This window comes from Mesoplodon bidens (assembly GCF_964165515.1).
Source record: "Mesoplodon bidens genome assembly, chromosome: 4".
In the NCBI taxonomy this organism is placed as follows: Eukaryota; Metazoa; Chordata; class Mammalia; order Artiodactyla; family Ziphiidae; genus Mesoplodon; species Mesoplodon bidens.
In genome coordinates, this window is record NC_138160.1 from 44414464 (window position 1) to 44434281 (window position 19818).

The 19818-nt window shown below is 35.1% G+C and overlaps 1 protein-coding gene across 3 annotated transcripts in view; it reads right to left on the minus strand.

Moving 5' to 3' along the window:
* Positions 1–214: 214 nt before the first annotated feature.
* Positions 215–19818, minus strand: part of IL6ST (interleukin 6 cytokine family signal transducer) — a 50938-nt gene continuing 31334 nt past the window's right edge. The window contains exons 8-16 of one of the 3 annotated variants that reach the window (XM_081233001.1): positions 19381–19463; positions 18161–18371; positions 17396–17578; positions 15516–15617; positions 15182–15328; positions 14769–14909; positions 10029–10125; positions 6012–6093; positions 215–5165 (exon numbers count right to left, since the gene is read on the minus strand). In XM_081233001.1, coding sequence (XP_081089127.1) covers positions 4428–5165; positions 6012–6093; positions 10029–10125; positions 14769–14909; positions 15182–15328; positions 15516–15617; positions 17396–17578; positions 18161–18371; positions 19381–19463 — 1784 coding nt within the window. In that variant the 3' untranslated portion in view covers positions 215–4427. The remainder of the gene's footprint in view (positions 5166–6011; positions 6094–10028; positions 10126–14768; positions 14910–15181; positions 15329–15515; positions 15618–17395; positions 17579–18160; positions 18372–19380; positions 19464–19818) is intronic. The other 2 variants (XM_081233003.1, XM_081233002.1) reach the window with 2 other exon arrangements.

Genomic DNA, 19818 nt, shown 5'->3' on the forward strand with positions numbered 1-19818 from the left:
AATGGTATATGAATTTGCCACCTCTAAGTCTGTATTTATTAAGGCCGAGATAGGGTATTGATTTTCTTCTAAACCCTATCCATTATGCTAAATGAGCATTTAAAGAGCCACAGAACCCTCAAAAAGCACCTAGTTTACACAAAGGCCCAACACCAGTAATGATAAATACTGTTACCTTAAACATTACGTTTAATGACATCTGGTAGTGACCACACCCAGAAAAAAACTGAGTTAAGAATTTATTAAATTTACTTAAAGGATGCGAGCTGATATATGAGAACATTTAGAGTTATGTCAACATAAAAACAATAGCTGTGGTTACAAGTTGCCCATGCAATTCACTGTGCAAAAGTGAAAATACATACAATATTCTTTCTAGACAAGCCTTCTATATGAAGTTAGATTAGGTCAGGGTAGAAGAGGAAGTGAACTTAAAAGGATTGCACTTATGATTAAGTGGGACGTAGGGTATAAATAGGAGACATACCTAATGCTACTCGCGGTACTGCAGTACTAGCAAATTGCACACTTATTTTTAGAGGATACTATTCTATACATATATATACTAAGACTAAAGAATTTTCAAATATCCACCTTTAAACTATCCCTTTATTTCTGACACATCACATTTTGATATTCATGTAACAGCATCTGAAGCATGTAGTTATCATTCTCAAAGCTTATGTTTAAGGGATAAAAGGTCTGTAACATCTATCACCATTGGCCTTAAATTCATTTTCATCATGATCTATCAACTTTAAAGAACTGTGTAATGAAGTTTAACCCGTCTTAAGGAACTACTGACTACAAAAAGCCTTATTAAAAAATTTAGAAATAGGTAACAAAAGAGCTCATCCAGAGCTGCATTTTTATTTTTAATGCAATGTATATTAGAATATCGTGGGAATACACATACAAGTAGCATATACAATGAAAAAAAAATAGATTAACCCAAAAGATATTACATTTAGCTTTGGAAAGTTTTGTTTTGACGTACATCTAAATTCTGTTTATAAATAGCCTGAAAAGGAACGGCTACCAAGGACCAGTTTATAGAATTAGGCTGTAAGTTTGCTAGTTTAAAATTTCTTAAACCTAAATATCTTGCCATTTTATGGCTTCATATTCTTTTAATTTACAAAAGTGCAAAAAAATTTTTAAAGTAATCTTACCTGGGCAATAGAATCTAACACGACTTCCAACGGAAAGCTATCCCAATATTTTTAAACAATTGAACTTTAAGTTTTATGTAGCTTATTATTTTGACATTTAACCCATTTCAACAAAAAACTACTGAAACAGAAATGTATGGTATAGAAATTTGTTCCTAACACCAAAGAGAGGAGGAGATTGGTGTGGAATATAATGGAATAGACTAGACTTAATTTATAGTTGGTCAGTACATGCCAGTTAACAAAAATATTTTAGGGAATTCTACTATATAATTATTCTATTTCTAAATTTATGTCATGATTTTAACTAAACTACGTGAGTAGAAAAAAGACATCTTTTTAATTTGATTTCTATTTATAGTGCTATATTTTAGATGTTCCACTTTAAATTTGACTTTTCATAAATATATGTTTTAAAAGTATATTTCAACTTCATTAACTCTTAACTTTACAATAAACTAGGGTCTTGGATGACTTCGTGTGTAAAAAAAAAATCTCTTATCAAAGAAAAAGGTTGAAATTAAACAAACAAGTAGGCACAGAACAGATGTGAACACAAACCATGTGAATGATTCTTTTTCCCTTGCTTCTGCTCACATGTTGGGTATGTTTCCTAGTGCTGAATGATCCATGTTAAAAAAGAATTACACTTTTAGATTTTAGCGGGTTTGAAGTCTGATAGTTTTCCAACAGTTATTTAGCCTCATGCCTTTATGAAGGATGAGGGTAGGATACCAAAGACACCAGTAACAATCAAATTACAATAACAACACATGTAACATACGCTTATTATTTTTTTAATCTTACAAGAGGGCAACTGCATCAAATTTTTGGATACTAGATATTTAATGAGCAGTTTATCCACTATCTTAAACATAGTCTAATTTTCACATAAATTAACTGGATTTGTTTCTGGGCCTACCTAAAATATAATTTACATATTATCAAGACAGATTATTCTAAGACATGCCTTATGAAAGTAATTTTGTACTTAAGTTTCATGATTGCTTTTCTCTTTGGGGGCAAAGATGTATATTACATAAATATATTTATTTCCTGAATGAATTTTTGCACAGTAACTATATCCATTTAATATGCCTAAAGTGCTTTTGTGGCTGGGGGGCATTCACTCACTGCACCATGCTCTGTACAAGTTTCAACATACAAATTTGCTTATATGATGTCCTTTCTTAAATAACTATTTGATCTGATTCCCATAGATCATGAGTTCACATTTTATAACTGCCCACCTCCCATGTACAATCTCGCAACACTGCTATTTGTTGGGAGGAAGGTTAGAGCTAAACATGGTTATAAGGACATGACTACTTATTTTGAGGAAATGAAAAATGTAACATATAAATTTGTTGACATTTAGCAAGATAAATCTTGTCCTGACTTGGACCAGCCTTTGATGACCAACTTAAACGGTGGTAATGCTTTATTACCTTGTAGTGTGTAGTGTGTGTGAGTTTGGGGTCTCTCTGTCCCAACATGACCCCTCTGTGCCTAATTTTCCTCATCTACTACTAATTCTGACATTCTACCAATCTCATGTTGGCTTTGCCTAAAGTAGACTAGGATGTATCAGAATAACGCATCTGCTCTGTCTTGCAAAGACCATATATGAGAAAGAACTCTGAAAAGTATCAGGCAAGAATACAAGGGAGAAAGCATAACAGCAAGTCTAATGTGAACAATATTGAGAGAGTAATGAGTCGAATTACATCTCAACTGTAAATGTGTACTCATTTTTCTCAGCCTTTTATTCTTCAATAACCTCTACAAACTATTTTAAGTTGGCTTGGTTTCTGTAACTTAAATATGACAGAAAAACAACACAAACTTGCTTGACAGCAGTTCAACCACGTGACAGTTTCTTCTTTCTTACTCAGCTCCTAGGTTTTAGGCCCTGCTCCTCGTCAAACGTGGTGGGTAGGGGGTAACATAAATGCGAGAGTGAGTTTAGTGCTAAACTCTGGAAGCCCAACTCACTTTTCCCCTGAAGAACAGAACGTGTGGGAAGAGGTTTAAAATATTCCTAAATCATCATGTAGAACTAAGTTCCACCTACCTCAGAACTGGCAGACATTAAAATACTACCTCTTCATTAAGCGCCTCTACAATAAGGATATTTGCTAACTGTGATATTTCCTAAGATCAATATGTACGTTTTTGGGGCGGTGCTTTGTTTGTTTTGGTGAGTATTGCCCAAGTCCTCTAACTTATTAATCTGCTTCAAACACCTACTAGAAAGAAAGAAAGAACTCAGTCTTGGCCTACTTAAAAACAAAGCATATTAAATCAAAACACATTTTAAGGTGAAGACATACTGTATAAAGTGCTTCATCAACCAAATTCTCTGACGTCTTAACAAGAAGGGTCAATAATGTTTATATACATGTATAGAAAAATGTTAACAATTTAAGCCTTTATAAATGGCAAAGAATTTTTTAAATGTTTAAGACAGTTCGTCGCATTCATTCCTAGCTCTTATCTGGACCCTCTGCTGAGTTTGTGAAATGGATCTTCGGAGGTTGTCAATAGTGATAGAAAGCAAATGTTTGAAAATTTACTTAATTGTCTAATAAATATTCAAAAATTAATATTTTTAGTTTGCCAAGTTAAAACTCCAGAATTCCTTTTCTCCAGTAACTGGCAGCATCATTACCAATGGACAAGAACTAATATTTTATATGTTGGTATGATTATAAATGAGCCCAATTTTTTTCTTTTTTTTTTTTGTCAGACAACAAAAGCTGGGCTCATATTAGTTGTACCATCTGGACTCTTTTTAAATTATGTTGTCACTTGAAGTAGAGGGTCTAGACCTTGCTCCCCTAATTTTTATGCTAATTCTCCCCAAGATTTGATATTTGATGACTATTCTCATTAAAATCAGTATAGCTGTGCTAAGTTTACCACTGCTTTTAATTTAAATACCCTCTGTTTTCTAGATAGCAAAACAAAAAGTTTCACTTTATAAATTTCAGACAAGCTTTGTTTTTCTTCAGTGCAAACATCCTGAAACAGCACAAAGTCATTCAGCTATTTGGAGGATGAAGTCAGTTTATGTAGTGCTTAAAGTCAAATCCCAGATATTCTGGGATGGAAACAGCCCACATGGGAGGACAGTACCTTCTTGTCCTTAAGGGCAAATGATCATCTTCAGTGAGTGAAGATCTGAAATCACAGATAAAATACTTCTAGCTTTACTTTACAGGTACTTCCAAAGTTGTAACAGGAGTTAGTCCTTCACTGAGGCATGTAGCCACCTCGTCTTACAGTCTGTGGTAAGTAACTTTTAGGCGTTCCTTCATCAGTTGCAGCCTCCATCCCAACTGTTTCAAATCTCTCTACTTGTCCCTCAGTGCCTGGACCAAAAGCATCTGCTGCAGGAACTTCCTGAAACATTTTCATTTGCCCAGATCCATAGGGCTGTGAAATATGATCTGAAATCTGTTGCTGTTTAAGTCTAACAAAATCTCCTTCATTGACTGATGAAACTTGCTTTGACTTTTCAAAATGTGAAGTATCTGGACTGGTTTCATGTTGACTGCAGTTTTGTTTGAAATACTGTTGCCTGGGCAGAATGCTGTCACTGCCATCTACATTATCTACCAGCTGTAGATCTTCTGGCCGTTCTTCAGAATCTAACAAGGGCTGGGTGGACTCGGATCTTGAGAAGACTTGGACCGATGGCACCTGGTGTCTGTAGCCACTATGTACCACAGTGGAATACTGGACAGTGCTCGAAGTGTTCTGTGCAGATTCATTTTCATCACTGCTAGAAATGCTTGGCCTAGAAGATGACATGCATGAAGACCCTCCAATACCACTGCTGTGTCCTTCAGTATTAATTTTTTCCTTCTTGAATAGGTCCAATGATTTTAGATCTTCTGGGAAAGGCTTTTTGTCATTTGCTTCTATTTCCACAACACTTACATCAGTGAAATTGCCATCTGGATACATTTGATCTTTTGAATTAAAATGCTAAGAAAGAGAGAAAATGAATTAGTACCTATGGTGCATGTTCATTTAGAAACTCTGAAATAATTACATATGACATATTAGTTAAAGCCACAGAGTAATGAATCTCTAAAACTTCTCAGTAACTTTTAATGGTGCAGAGATAATCTATATCACTAACTAAATCACGTGAATCACGGATATTGTGAAATGATTCTAAAAAGTATGAATTAGACTGTATTTCCTCAGAATTCTGAATCAATATTGTTGGTGTTACATTTTGATAAACTTAAAGGTCCAGAAATAAAATTTCGTATTTCATGCCTAGTCTGGGCTGCCTAGGATTAACTGGATAGAAAAATGAGGAAAACATTAAACTCAAATGACTGAAGTTTCATAGGATATACATTTCAATCTGTTAATCTAAAATTAAAGGACTGTCAGAAGATAGTAAGTACAAATCATTTCCCCCTTAGGGAAGTTCAAGGAATTTACTGTAGGTTTACAGAAGCCATTTAATCATGTTAAATGGTAGATTTAAAATTTTATTTTAATATATAATCTAAAATGCTTGCCTTACAACAGAATTATCATATAGCAGCATTAAAACATAGTAGGTTTTCAACTTAGAAGTTCAATCAAATATTTTTAATGTATACTAAATAGAATTGGGAATATAAGGACAAATATGCTATGGTGATAATAAACTCCTAGAATACATAAGTATTATTTTAAATTTTGACTAAAATTCTCATTTATGTACTATTTTCATCTACTTTTCAATTCAGTCTGATTATCTTTTGCTTGAACTCTACAATATATCCTAATATGCTTGTGTATTACAAGTAAGTCAGAAATATTTTATCTTACCCTTGGAGGTGTGAGAGGTGACCACTGGGCAATATGACTCTTTGAAGGATCTGGAACATTAGGCCAGATGTGTTTTTTAATTCTGGAGAGAAGAGAAATATCGCATATGTAGAACCACATGTAATAAACAATGAATAGTCCCTATTTCTAAACATTATCATCCAAGAATCTTAAGAATCAAACCAATTAAATAAACAAAAAATACCTACTGTATCCAAAAGCTAACAAAAATGTTACTTTTCTTGTAACCAATAGAAAAAGAAATACTGTTAAAAATGCATAAGGATCTTAATCTTTATCCTTAAAGAAAAAGTGTTTGTTTATAAGACTAAAGCTGGTAATCAGTATTCAATTTTTTAAAATCTCTGAAATTAAATTCTGCAATAAAAACCACTTAAAGGGCTTCCCTGGTGGCACAGTGGTTATGAATCTGCCTGCCAATGCAGGGGACACGGGTTCGAGCACTGGTCTGAGAAGATCCCACATGCTGCGGAGCAACTAAGTTGGTGTGCCACAACTATAGAGCCTGTGTTCTAGAGCCCACGAGCCACAACTACTGAGCCTGCGTGCCACAACTACTGAAGTCTGTGTGCCTAGAGCCTGTGCTCCACAACAAGAGAAGCCACCACAATGAGAAGCCCATGCATTGCAACGAAGAGTAGCCCCTGCTTGCAACTAGAGAAAGCCTATGCGCAGCAACGAAGACCCAACGCAGCCAAAAATAAATAAAAATAAATAAATTAAAACAAACAAACAACAACAACAACACTTAAAAACTTTAGACAGGGTCACAAAAAATTGTGGTATACCTTCTCTCCCCCGAAACCCAAAAATGTTCAATTTTCACATTGGTACAAGATAAAATAAATATGATTTTTCACAAGGAAGAAAAGGCTAACAATGAATTCAGGATATCCCCCATCATCAAAAACCTATTTAAATATGTTTACCTTAATACAGTCCCTAGCCCAACATTAGAGGTCCATAGTGTACACAGGTACACAGGAAATGAGTCATCTTGAGAATAAGTTCAAATAAAGATGAGTAATAAGATCCTAACAGACTGTCCTGCAGGAACAACTATGAAATCTGGACATAATATAAAAAGCAATAAAGTTAACAACCTAAATGAACTGACCAACCAAAAAAAAAAAAAAAGGATGAATCCCTTGTAAGACACCAATTACCAAAACAGATTGAAAAAGAAAACTTCAATAGCCCTATACTTGTAAGAAATTCAATTTTTAATTAAAAACCTCCCCACAAAGAAAACAGCAGGCCCAGATGGCTTTACTTGTGAATTCTATCAAACATTTAAAGAGGAAATAATACCAACCCTACACACTCTCCCAGAAAATAGAGGTAATATGTCCTGAGGCCATTTGTTTTATGAGATAATCAGTATTACCCTGAATCCAAAACTACACAATGACACCACAAAAAGGACAAACCAATATCACTCATGAACATAAAAATGCAAAAATTATTAACACCAAATCTAGCAAAATCCAAGGAATGCAAGGTATAACATCTGAAAATCAATGAATAAAATTCGTATTTATGAAAGGAGAAAAATCATAAGCTCATCTCAACAGATGCAGAAAAAGCATTTGACAAAATTCAATATCCATTCATGACAAAAACTCTTAGCAAAACGTAAGAACTTCCTCAACTTACAGCTAACATAACATGCAATGGTGTAAGACTGAACGCTTTTTCTCCTAAGATCAGGAACAATGGAAAGATGTTGGCTCTTACCACTTCTATTCAACATAGTACTGAAGGTCTTAGCCAGTACAGTAATTAAAAGAACTAAAAGTATAATCTTTTAGATTATAAAGAATTATAAAGAATCTTTACTTGCTGGCAGCATGACTGTGCATGTAGAAAATCCAAAAAGTGACTAAATTAATTTATGAAGATCTCAGTATACAAGACCAATATATTTACAAGATCAATTGCACTTTTCAATATACTAGCAATGAACAATTAGAAAATAAAAGATTTTAAATTCTATTTATAATAGCACACAAAAAAGAACACTTAGGAAGGAATAAATTTAACATAAGATGTGCAAGGCCTGAAAACTACAAAACATTGCAAAAGGAACCAAGATAAGTATAGAGATATACCACATTCACGTACTGAAAGATTTATTTGACTCATGAACATGTGAACTCATGTTCAGATTGCATTTTACCCTAAACTGATAGACAGATTCAATAAAATTCCAATAAAAATTCTAACAGATTTTTAAAGGAAATTTATAAGCTGATATTAAAATTTATATGAAAAGGCAAAGAACCTATCAAAAATAATTTTGAAAAAAATACTGGAGGAATTCTACCACCTGGTATCAAAACTTACTATAGAGCTGTAATAAATCAAGACCATGTGTTATCAGGATGAACAGACACATAGAACAATGGAACAGGATTGAGAGTCCACAAATAGATCCAGACTTATATGGATAATTGATTTTGGCAAAGGTTCAAGATAATTCAATAGGAAAAGGTAGCCTTTTCAATAAATGATGCTGGGAATGACTAGATATCTATGGAAAAAAAAACTTTGACCCTGACTTCACAACATGCACAAAAATTTATTCTAAATAGATCACAGCACAGAGCTAGAGGAAAATATAGGAGAACATATTTGTGACACTGGGTTAGGCAAAGATTTCTTAAACAGGACATAAAAAGCAAGAACCATTAAAAAAAAACCCTGATAAAATGGACTTGATCAAAATTAAACTTTTGCTTTTCTAAACTTTTGCTTTTCTAAAGTCACAGTTAAGAGAATAAAAAGGCAAGCCACAGTTCAGAATTTGCAAAACGTGACAAAAAGTTTGTAACCAGATATATAAAGAACTCTTAAACCTCAATATTAACAAGACAAATCACCCAATTTAAACATGGGCAAGAGATTTCAAAAGGCTCACCACAAAAGAAAATGTATAGGTGGCACATGAAAAGATCTATTACTAGTTATCATGGAAACAGAAGTTACAACCACAAGGAGATAGCACTGCAAACCTATGAGAAAGAATAGCTGAAATTAAAACCCTTGTCAGTACCAAGAATTGAGGATGATGTGGAACAAATGCAACTCTCACATTGCTCTTGGGAATACAAGATGGTACAAACACTTTGGAAGACAGTTTGACAGCTTCTCATAAAGTTAAATATGCACTTACCGTATGACCCAGCAATCCCATTACTAAGTACTGACTCAAGATAAATGATAATATATCGTCACACAAAGATCTGTATGTGAATGTTCATAACAACACATACATATTTTATCTATTCATAATAGCCAAAAATCAAAGAAACAACCTAAACTTTCATAATAGATGTACGGGTAAACAAATTTTGATAGCTCTATACTATAGAATACTATTCAGCAATAAAAAGAAAAATATTAGTATATGCAACAACATGGATGAATCTCAAAAATATGTCAAGTGAAAGACATCAAACACAAAAAATTACATGTTGTTTGATTCCATATATGTGAAATCCTAGAAAAGGTAAAACTGCAACCAGAGAAAGTAGATCAGTGACTGCTGGGGCCAGGGGCTGAGGGAGAGGACACAGTACAAAACAGAAAGAAGAAACTTTTCAGAGTGATGGAAACGTTCTCTATCTTGAGTGTGGTGGTAGTTATACATCTATATACAGTTACAAAAATTCATTACACTGTACACTTAAGATGGATGAATTTCGTCGCATGTAAATTATAGATCAATAAAGGTGGGGGAGGGCTTCCCTGGTGGCGCAGTGGTTGAGAGTCCGCCTGCCGATGCAGGGAACACGGGTTTGTGCCCCGGTCCGGGAGGATCCCACATGCCGCGGAGCGGCTGGGCCCGTGAGCCATGGCCGCTGAGCCTGCGCGTCCGGAGCCTGTGCTCCGCAACGGGAGAGGCCACAACAGTGAGAGGCCCACGTACCGCAAAAAAATAAATAAATAAATAAAGGTGGGGGAAAAGGCAAAAATATGACTACGGGTACTTACAGGTCTCGCTTATTAAAGCAGAATAATACTCCCAAAAGGGTTGTCAATAGGAATGCTAAGCAAACAGGTACAACAATAGCTTCAATTTCTCCTTGAGCTAAAGAAACAGAAAGGGGAAAGAAAGAAAATAACTGTTGACACATATGCTAAAGGGAAATAATGCAACTTCCCAACCAGATTACTGTTGAAAAGATGAAATAGCATCCTAATATTTTTTTACAACCTTTTCAAACTTAAAGGTGTTTCTCTCCCCCCTCCCTTCCCCGTTGGTAAATCATATCCTAGCTACTTACACCTTACACAGTAACCTGACCACATAGTATGCATAAAATATATGTTGGCTGGGAGAATAAATCGATTAGTTCAGTTTATTGGATAGATAATCTTCCTCGTAAGAGCTTTCAAACCTATTTATTACATTTATGGTCTGCACTCAGCAGAATCTTAACAAAAGCTTATCTTTGAGTTCTAGAACTACTGGGTAGAACTGGAAAAGCTTTTTCTTTTTTAAAATTAATTAATTTTTGGCTGCGATGGGTCTTTGTTGCTGCGTGCTGGCTTTCTCTAGTTGCGGTGAGTGGGGGCTGCTCTTTGTTGTGGTGCGCAGGCTTCTCACTGTGGTGGCTTCTCCTATTGAAGAGCATGGGCTCTAGGCACGCGGGCTCTAGAGCGCAGGCTCAGTAGTTGTGGTGCACGGGCTTCGTTGCTCTGCAGCATGTGGGATCTTCCTGGACCAGGGATCGAACCCGTGTCCCCTGCATTGGCAGGAAGATTCTTAACCACTGCGCCACCAGGGAAGTCCCTGGAAAAGCTTTAAACAATCTCAATAATTGAACTATAAATGTAATCTTCTATAAGGAATAAAAATGTAAAATTCAGGCAAAATTTTTAATAGTTATTTACTATTTTCAAAAAGATGATAAATCTGACATAGGGCTAAGAATTTTAGGAGAATCTTAACAGGCACAAGGAGTGGCAGAAGTAGGAATAAATAATATCATCTAAAATGCAGCAAGCCTGAGATTCCTAAATACCACATGAATCTCTATCTGCAATCAAAACTACAATGAGATATCACCTCACACCAGTCAGAATGGCCATTATCAAAAATCTAGAAACAGTAAATGCTGGAAAGGGTGTGGTGAAAAGGGAACCCTCCTGAACTGTTGGTGGGAACATAAACTGATACAACCAATATGGAAAACAGTATGGAGGTTCCTTAAAAAACTAAAAATAGAACTACCATATGACCCAGCAATCCCATTACTGGGGATATACCCTGAGAAAACTGTAATTCAAAAAGAGACATGTACCAAAATGTTCACTGCAGCACTATTTACAATAGCCAGGACATGGAAGCAACCTAAATGTCAAACCAACAGATGAATGGGTAAAGAAGATGTGGCACATATATACAATGGAATATTACTCAGCCATAAAAAGAAACGAAACTGAGCTATTTGTAATGAGGTGGATAGACCCAGAGTCTGTCATATAGACTAAGTCAGAGAAAAACAAGTTATCATATGCTAACACATATATATGGAATCTAAAACACAAACAAAAAAATAGTACTAATGAGCCCAGTTGCAAGGCAGGAATAAAGAGGTAGACATAGAGAACGGACTTGAGGACATGGGGTGGGAGGGCGAAGCTGGGGCGAAGTGAGAGTAGCATCGACATGTATACACGACCGGATGTAAAAGAGTTGGCTGCTGGGAAGCAGCCCCATAGGGCAGGGAGAGCGGCTCGGTGCTTTGTGATGACCTAGAGGGGTGGGATAGGGAGGAGGGGAGGGAGGCTCAAGAGGGAGGGGATATGGGGACATGTATATGCATGTGGCTGATTCGCTTTGTTGTGCAACAGAAGCTAACACAGTATTGTGAAGCAATTATACTGCAATAGATGTATAAAAAAATAAAAGAGGACTTATTAATCAAATGAATCACTAATTGGTACAATTTATATTAGACATTTTTTTAATGATTTACCTATGGTTGTTTCTGGTTAACTCCTCCAGCCCCCTGTAACTAGTCTTTTACAGGAAAAATGTACGAAAGTAGTACTACGGTATTACAGTATTCACTTAGTCTTATCTTTCCACCACACGTATCCCTCTGTAAGTAACTTTACCTCCTACAAAGCATGATAGGAACCAAGAAGTCAGATAAAGGCTCAGGAATAAACTATAGGTTGGAAAATATTAATTCCTGAATGCTAAGGTTCTCATACATATGCCAAATCAAATTCAGGCAGATCCTCTCCTTTATTGGTGCTGAACTTCTGCTTACTATGTTTTCCTGCCTTGGGACTTTGCTCGTGCTGAACTAAGATGCCTTCTTCTTCCTATCTGTCCACATCTTAACTTCAAGGCTCAAGTATTGTCTTCTCCACAAAATCTTCGAAGGTAAAACTCCCCACTACAGATACCTTTAAATTCCTGCTCTACTTACTACCTACATGGCTCAAATGTCTGTTTGTTTTGTTTACTTGTACCATATTTCTTCAACTAAGCTATATGGTCCTTGGGAGCAAATTCCATGCCATGTGAAGTAGCCATAATGAATCCATAAAACAACAGATAGGTCAGAGGAAAAAGCAGATGATGAAGTAATACTAATAAGTATGATTTCGTTTTTGGAAAAAAATGTATGCATAGAAAAGACGAGAAGGGTATATAAATATGTTGAGATTATTTTGGATGAGGGATCAGGAGTGATTTTTCTTCCTTTTTATTTTGCTGTATAGTCCAAATTCCTTATAATGAACACTACTTTTATAATCAGGATAATATTTTTAAAGTTTATTATTACTATTTTTTAAAGATCATGGCACAAAGTTTTATTTCAAATATTACAGGTATCCCCCCACTTCTGGAAAGTTCACATAATGCCACTTCACTTTCAGGAAAGACCTACATCAGTATACTACAAGCTTTCTTCATAAATTACATTAATGTCTGTTTTTGCTAACAGAAATAAATGTATGAAAAAAGCTTTTTAGTGTACTAACATAGGTCTTTCGTGAAAGTGAAGTGGCATGATGTGAACTTTCCAGAAGTGGGGGGTACTCTTTGCTCTACACCACTTTGGCTTATGAAAGATTTCGTAGGAATGTTCTGCTTTTGGATGGCGGGAGAAACCTGTATTTGTTACATATATATTCTACAAACATGTCACCACAAATCTTATCCCATAGACGATATTCATTATTGGCATCACAGCAAAGCTCAGGATCTTTTAATATCTATCTTATGTAGTCACTTATCTACTTATTTGCTCTCTCGGCAATCATTCAACCAATGAGGAATATGGCTGAATGATTTATTTATTTATATGATAAACAGCTTATTATTTATCATTCACTGTCTTGGTGCTTGGGTGTGGGTGTCACAAATACAATTACAATAAAATAAGGTAATTTCTATAATGATTCAAAATGTAGTAGATACAGGAAAGAATGCAGTTTAAGTCTGCTTTAGGGAGGTTACAGGAATAGCCAAAACAAGAAAAGGTATAGGGCCACGTACTGGGAAAAGACAAAAAGGTGGGGAAAATGATGAGAAGTTTAGGGTCAAAGAAAGAGATTATGAAAGCACATGCGCAAGCAGTAATTAGAAGGCATGATCTACTGGACTCGACACTTGGTTTATGTAAGTGAAAAAGATATGAAGAAACTTACTACAATTGCACCTAAATTTCTGGCTTTGGCAAAGAGTTGTGGCATGGAACAAAGAAAGAAAAATGTATTTGAGAAGGGAAGAGAGGATGGCTGAAGTCACAGGCAGGGAATTTGAATAGGCAAATAAGAAAACAGAGCTCTGGAGAATATAGAACATTTAAAAGAGACCAAGAAGAAAGTACCAGACAGGGAGGAGACTCAGGAGACTGCTATTAGAAAAACAAACGAAGGGAAGAGACAGTTTCAAGGATGAACAGGCCAACAGGGTCAAATGCTGGGAAGCGTAGGAAAAAAAAGATGACAAAAAAGCACGCATTGGATAGGACAAGTAAGGGGTCTTCTGTGAGTGACACTAGAGAGGTTTCAGTGGAGTGGTGGGTTGGAAGACTGGTTTGAGCAGGTTAAAGACTGAGCTGGAGGTATGAACTGAGACTGCAAGGGTGGACTAATCTTTACAGCAACCTGCCCGTAAGAGGAAGAACAAGTGAAGAAAGAGACCACATCCAAGTTTTGCCAGTGAAAAAAGGAACCCATTTAGAAAGATATACAATTCTATTGGGATTTACAGAGTACAAGTGAAATCAGTCAGAGACAATTAAAAAAACAACAAAAAAAGTAAGGAAGGGCCTCCCTGGTGGCGCAGTGGTTGAGAGTCCGCCTGCCGATGCAGGGGATACGGGTTCGTGCCCCGGTCTGGGAGGATCCCACATGCCGCGGAGCGGCTGGGCCCGTGAGCCATGGCCGCTGAGCCTGCGCGTCCGGAGCCTGTGCTCCGCAATGGGAGAGGCCACAACAGTGAGGGGCCCACATACCGCAAAAAAAAAAAAAAAAAAAAAAAAAAAAAAAAAAAGTAAGGAAAAAATTTTCTGTAGTTTAAAGAAATAACCAAAACCAGATAAACAATATAAAAATCATAATTTATGAACACTTCATTTATATGAATCCAAAGATGCACTTTAAACAAAATTTTAGCATATAAATTAAGCCTATTTTTAGTCTGATTAAATTTTAAAAAGAAAAAAGAGAAAAAAAGAAAGATCAAACATCACTATTTCTTACCAAACTTTGGTGTAGTAAAAGTGAATTCTGGACCATCCTTTCCACCTTCATCTGTATATGCTGCCATTCGTACCATATACAAAGTGTCACTAGTCAAAGAGGACAGTGTATATTCTGTGTGGGAAGAATCCACATTCACAGCTGGAAGAAATCAATAAGTGTGCTTTATTCAACTACTCTTGCTTGGTTTGGCCTATATTTGACATTGTGAGTGTCTTAAAACATATTTTACTAGAAAACAATGTTTCTTTAATAGGACCATGAACGAAACCATAAAGCATATTCTCAGGTTATCTCTTTTCTGAGGATAATATGCTATACTAAGATGTATAACACAAGAAGGTGAGACAAATTAGTATTTAAAAGCTTAAGAAAAAACACCCGATTTTTAATAGCTGATACAGTTTTATTACCAGTTTCATTTCCAATGATGGTTCTATAAAATATAGTATAATTTCTGATAAATCCATTCTGAACATCAACAGGAAGTTGGTCCCACTCTAAGACAGCTTCATTTTTCCCCACTTTTTTTGTCCGGACAGTAGGTCCTTTGGAAGGTGCTGAAACAGAATAGGGTATTTACCAAGTGAAAATCATTAGAATTTAGTAAATCATTAAGACTTCGTAAAATTTCATTATCATGAAATTATTTGAACATAATAAGACATATCCTTATTTAAAAGGGATAAAATGTCTTTGTTAGTTAAAAAACTCAACATTTTTCAAAGAAGGTGGGTCTGGACTTACGAGCTTGTTTAAGGTATGCCTTTACAGACGCGGGGATTCCTGGTCCATCAGCATACACTGGAGTGACTGTTATCAAATAACATTTGCTCTCTGCTAGGTTTCCTAAAGTAAGAATAGTGGATTAAGCATTTTTTTCCTTATAGTGAAAAAAACCTAATTAATTCCATTACTTACTTTTACATTATAATTTCATGACCACTGAACTTTATTTTCATTCATTTTTTAAAACTGAAATATAGTTGATGTACAACATATTTCAGGTATACTAAATAATGATTTGACGTTTGCATACATTATGAAATTATTACCACTGAACTTTCCTTTTTTTAAAACTGCAACTTTTAAAGTAAGCATTGCCTTTTGTGTACTGGATTCAAGCTTAACAGAATAAAACTGTTTGAAAATAAAAGGTTACTCTTATTGTCAATACAGTGAATAAAAAATATTTATACTGTCAATAAAAGTAATGATTGCATTTATATTCAGGATTTATAAAACACTGAGTCTTCCTGGGTCTTCCTTAGAGTTTGGCAATTTTTGTACATTTTACCTACTTCTCTGAGAACTGCCTAAGTGCAAGATGTCACTAATCAGAGCTAGGGAAAGCGCTAATGGCTGTGGTTTGTCAGGTGACTGGGAAAAAAAGAATTAGTGTTATTTCTCCTGGAAAGTAAAATAATTTTAAAAGAAAAAATTATCTTAAATATTTCCTTTATGTATAATCTCTCCAAATTAACAAAGCAATCTATCCCATCAGCACGCAACAGCAAAAAATTTCTTTTTGTTATACTGAAGTTTATACTTTCAACAAGAATTACATTTCCTTAACTATTATGCATGAAGTGACATAACACTTTTTTGATTTCTTAAAGAGAGTAATTTTCTTGATGATTCAATATTATCAAGAAGATAATATTTTTATATTCTGCTGTAATACAGTGATGTTTTATCAGGCCTACTGAGCTATGTGGGGATACCTGCACAACCTGAAGGTCTCCAGAGCCTATGCTATGTTATAGTACAAGTCCCTATTGTCCAGTTATTATCAATCTATCTCCTCTCTAGCTCCACCTTGCTTTTATTTGGATAAGGTTGATAAACTAGACAACCAGAATTAGTAAAACTATATATTAAATAATAGGTTAATGAGGGCCAAACAGCCTATGTTATGAATAAAGCTCATTAACTTTATGGCTATATATAAAGATATATGGTATATCTTTGTTAACATGTTTTCTCTGATTAATCATATTATTTGTAGCTGAATTCTAATGGTTATCCTTCTTTACACACATACAAACTGAATGCTTTGTTTTCTCTTTAAAGTTGTTGTATCACGTGGTAAGTAGTATCTTACAATGAGAGCAACCCATTTTGGAGCTCTATAATACATTACTTTCTGTCCTTCATTAGTACTTGCAGTTTAAAAGACAAGGAAATCTAAGTTCTAGTTCTGCTTCACTTCTTCAACAGCTATAAGAAGTTAATAAGCCATCTAGATGCTCACGGAAAATATTTTCTCATTAAAGGATGAGGGAATTTAATCAGGTACAGAGATACTATTAGCAACAGAGGTTGGATTATCTTGTATTTCTCTTACTTTAGTTTTGTGAACATTCCTTTGATGATCAAAACAACAGTGGAATATTACAAGAAGACAGTATTAACCCCACTTAGTCCATAAACCGACCCTGCAGTTTAGAGAGGTTAAGTGTGACTTGCTGAGAGTCACAAATCTAGTACACAAGACATAACTAGCAACTATGATAAACTGGGTATCTTTTCAATGGACCACAAAGCAGAAAAGAATATGTAAAAGAAAAATCTGTCTAAAGAGCTAGAAAAAGGACAGCAACTTAAATGTTTGTAGCCAGGTATACCTCTTAAATAGGTGCGATGTACAGTACCGTCTTCTTGTTGCCAGTCTGGGATACAAGGCGATTTATCTGATAACACACACCACTCAAGTACATATCTGTTTACAGATTCATTTGGAGCAGTCCATTCTACCCAAAGCACATTATCTTTGGGAAATGCTTTAAGATCCGTTATGGGGTGAGTAGCTTTAAAACAAAGTTTGAATACTGATATGACAAATGAACATTTAAAAATCTGATATTCCAATATTTTACATTCTTTTCCATAACCATGTGATCTTGCTATCACGTTTTTGTAGCATATAATATTAACATGTATTTACATGAATAAAAGCACTTTATTATAATTTACATGTAAAGTAAATAGTTGATTTATTTTGGAACTTAAATTCTTCCTTTCCCAAAGTTCTTCAAGTGTTTTGTGTACGTAAGTTGCAATGTTTTTCTTCTTTGAAAGCTACAGATAAAACTACAGAAAAACAATATATTTAAGTCATATACATATAAAGTTCCTAAAACATTAAAAATATATTTTAAAAAAGATAAATAATCAGAAAATGCTTAAATGAATTAAGTAGCTTACTGCAAAGTTTAAGTGAGCCACAAAATGATGGACCAGGTTTGGCTGCTGACTGACTTCTAAAAATATGATCACTGTTGATACTGACGAGACACTCTTAGAATACTTACAATTTTTTACAGGAGCCCTGTCCATACCTAACTACCCTTTCCCATTCATAAGTCAGGCTCCATCTCAGGGACACAAACCTTGAAAGTTCCAGGCAGGGATAGTTAAAACAGATGCATCTGATTTGCCAACCAGATTTCTTGCTGTCAGAGTTGCTATGTAGCGATCATTTGTGAGGTTTACTGTCAGTTTTGTGTCGTTAACTATGTAATTTTGTAAACGTGATTTCCATCTTGTGAGAGTCACTTCATAATCCAAGATTTTTCCATTGGCTTCAAAAGGGGGCAATGTCTGTAATAAAATAATTTATTTTAAAAATGTGTTTCATAAATCTTGAATAAAGTTAATCAGTTTTTCTTCATGTTCACAAATTCTGCTATTATGTCAAATCTCTAAATATTTAATTGGAAGGGACTGGCAACCTTACTTTGAACTCACTACCGAAGTAAAACTACTATACACTGAATGAAGACTGACTTCAAAAAGCATGACGTCAACTACGAGGGAAAGCACCATTCTGTTAGCCTTTCGTTCTCTACACAATTCTGCACTGTGGCTATGTTGGCCTAAATTATTTTATGTCTTGAGTATTTTTCTTTCTACCTTATTTTAGTATGATCCACTCATGAACATTTATGGAGTGCACAACAACTTTATTTCCTATTACCAGCATACACTTTGATTACCCAAAACATTGATTAATTATCTTCTATGAGGCACTGAGGAAAGTTTGGTAAAAAACAAGGCCGCTAGGACTTCCCTGGTGGCGCAGTGGTTAAGAATCCGCCTGCCAATGCAGGGGACACGGGTTCGAGCCCTTGTCCGGGAAAGATCCCAAATGTTGTGGAGCAACTAAGCCCATGCGCCACAACTACTGAGCCTGCATGCCACAACTACTGAAGCCCACACACCTGGAGCTTGTGTTCCACAACAAGAGAAACCACCGCAATGAAAAGCCCACGCACCACAACAAAGAGTAGCCCCCGCTCACCGCAACTAGAGAAAAGCCTGTGCACAGCAACGAAGACCCAATGCAGCCAAAAATAAATAAATAAATAAATTAAAAAAAAAAAAACAAGGCCCCTCTTCTCATAGAACTTTCACTGAACTATGCTGAAATATATATGAGGTTATCACCTGTAGTTTAGGAACCTGACTTTTTTATAGTATATATAAAGCTTTGTATTTCTATTTATTAAAAAGTTATCAAATAGTTATAAAAAATTAAGCTCCACTCATAACACCATATAAAATATATTTATATGAGATAAAAGAATATAAATAGGCAATTTGTTTTTACCTTCCATATGAGTTGTACAGATCTACAGCCATGAGTATGAGATGGCTCTATCTTATACCAGAAGTTTGGTGCCTTGGATGGTCCTAAAGAGATGACATAAACTTTTTATTATAACAGTAAAATAAAATCCTAGAAATTATTCTCTTACTTTGTTCTTAATATTCTTGCCCTCCAATCATATGGTGTCTCTAAGTCTTTCTTTATACAAGCCTTTTCCCATCCCAGCATGATATGCCTGGGTCTTCCTTTAGTCAGGGTGATAGCTTGATGATTTAGATTACATTGAAACTCTTTTGTAGTCTTAAAATTTTAAAGGTACAAATATATCCTAAGCAATAACCAAAGATGTATCACTATTTCTTATTGCTAAAAATCAAACTGAAAAATCATATTTAAATACATGCTTAAAACCCCTAAATGCATACATTTAAGAATAGA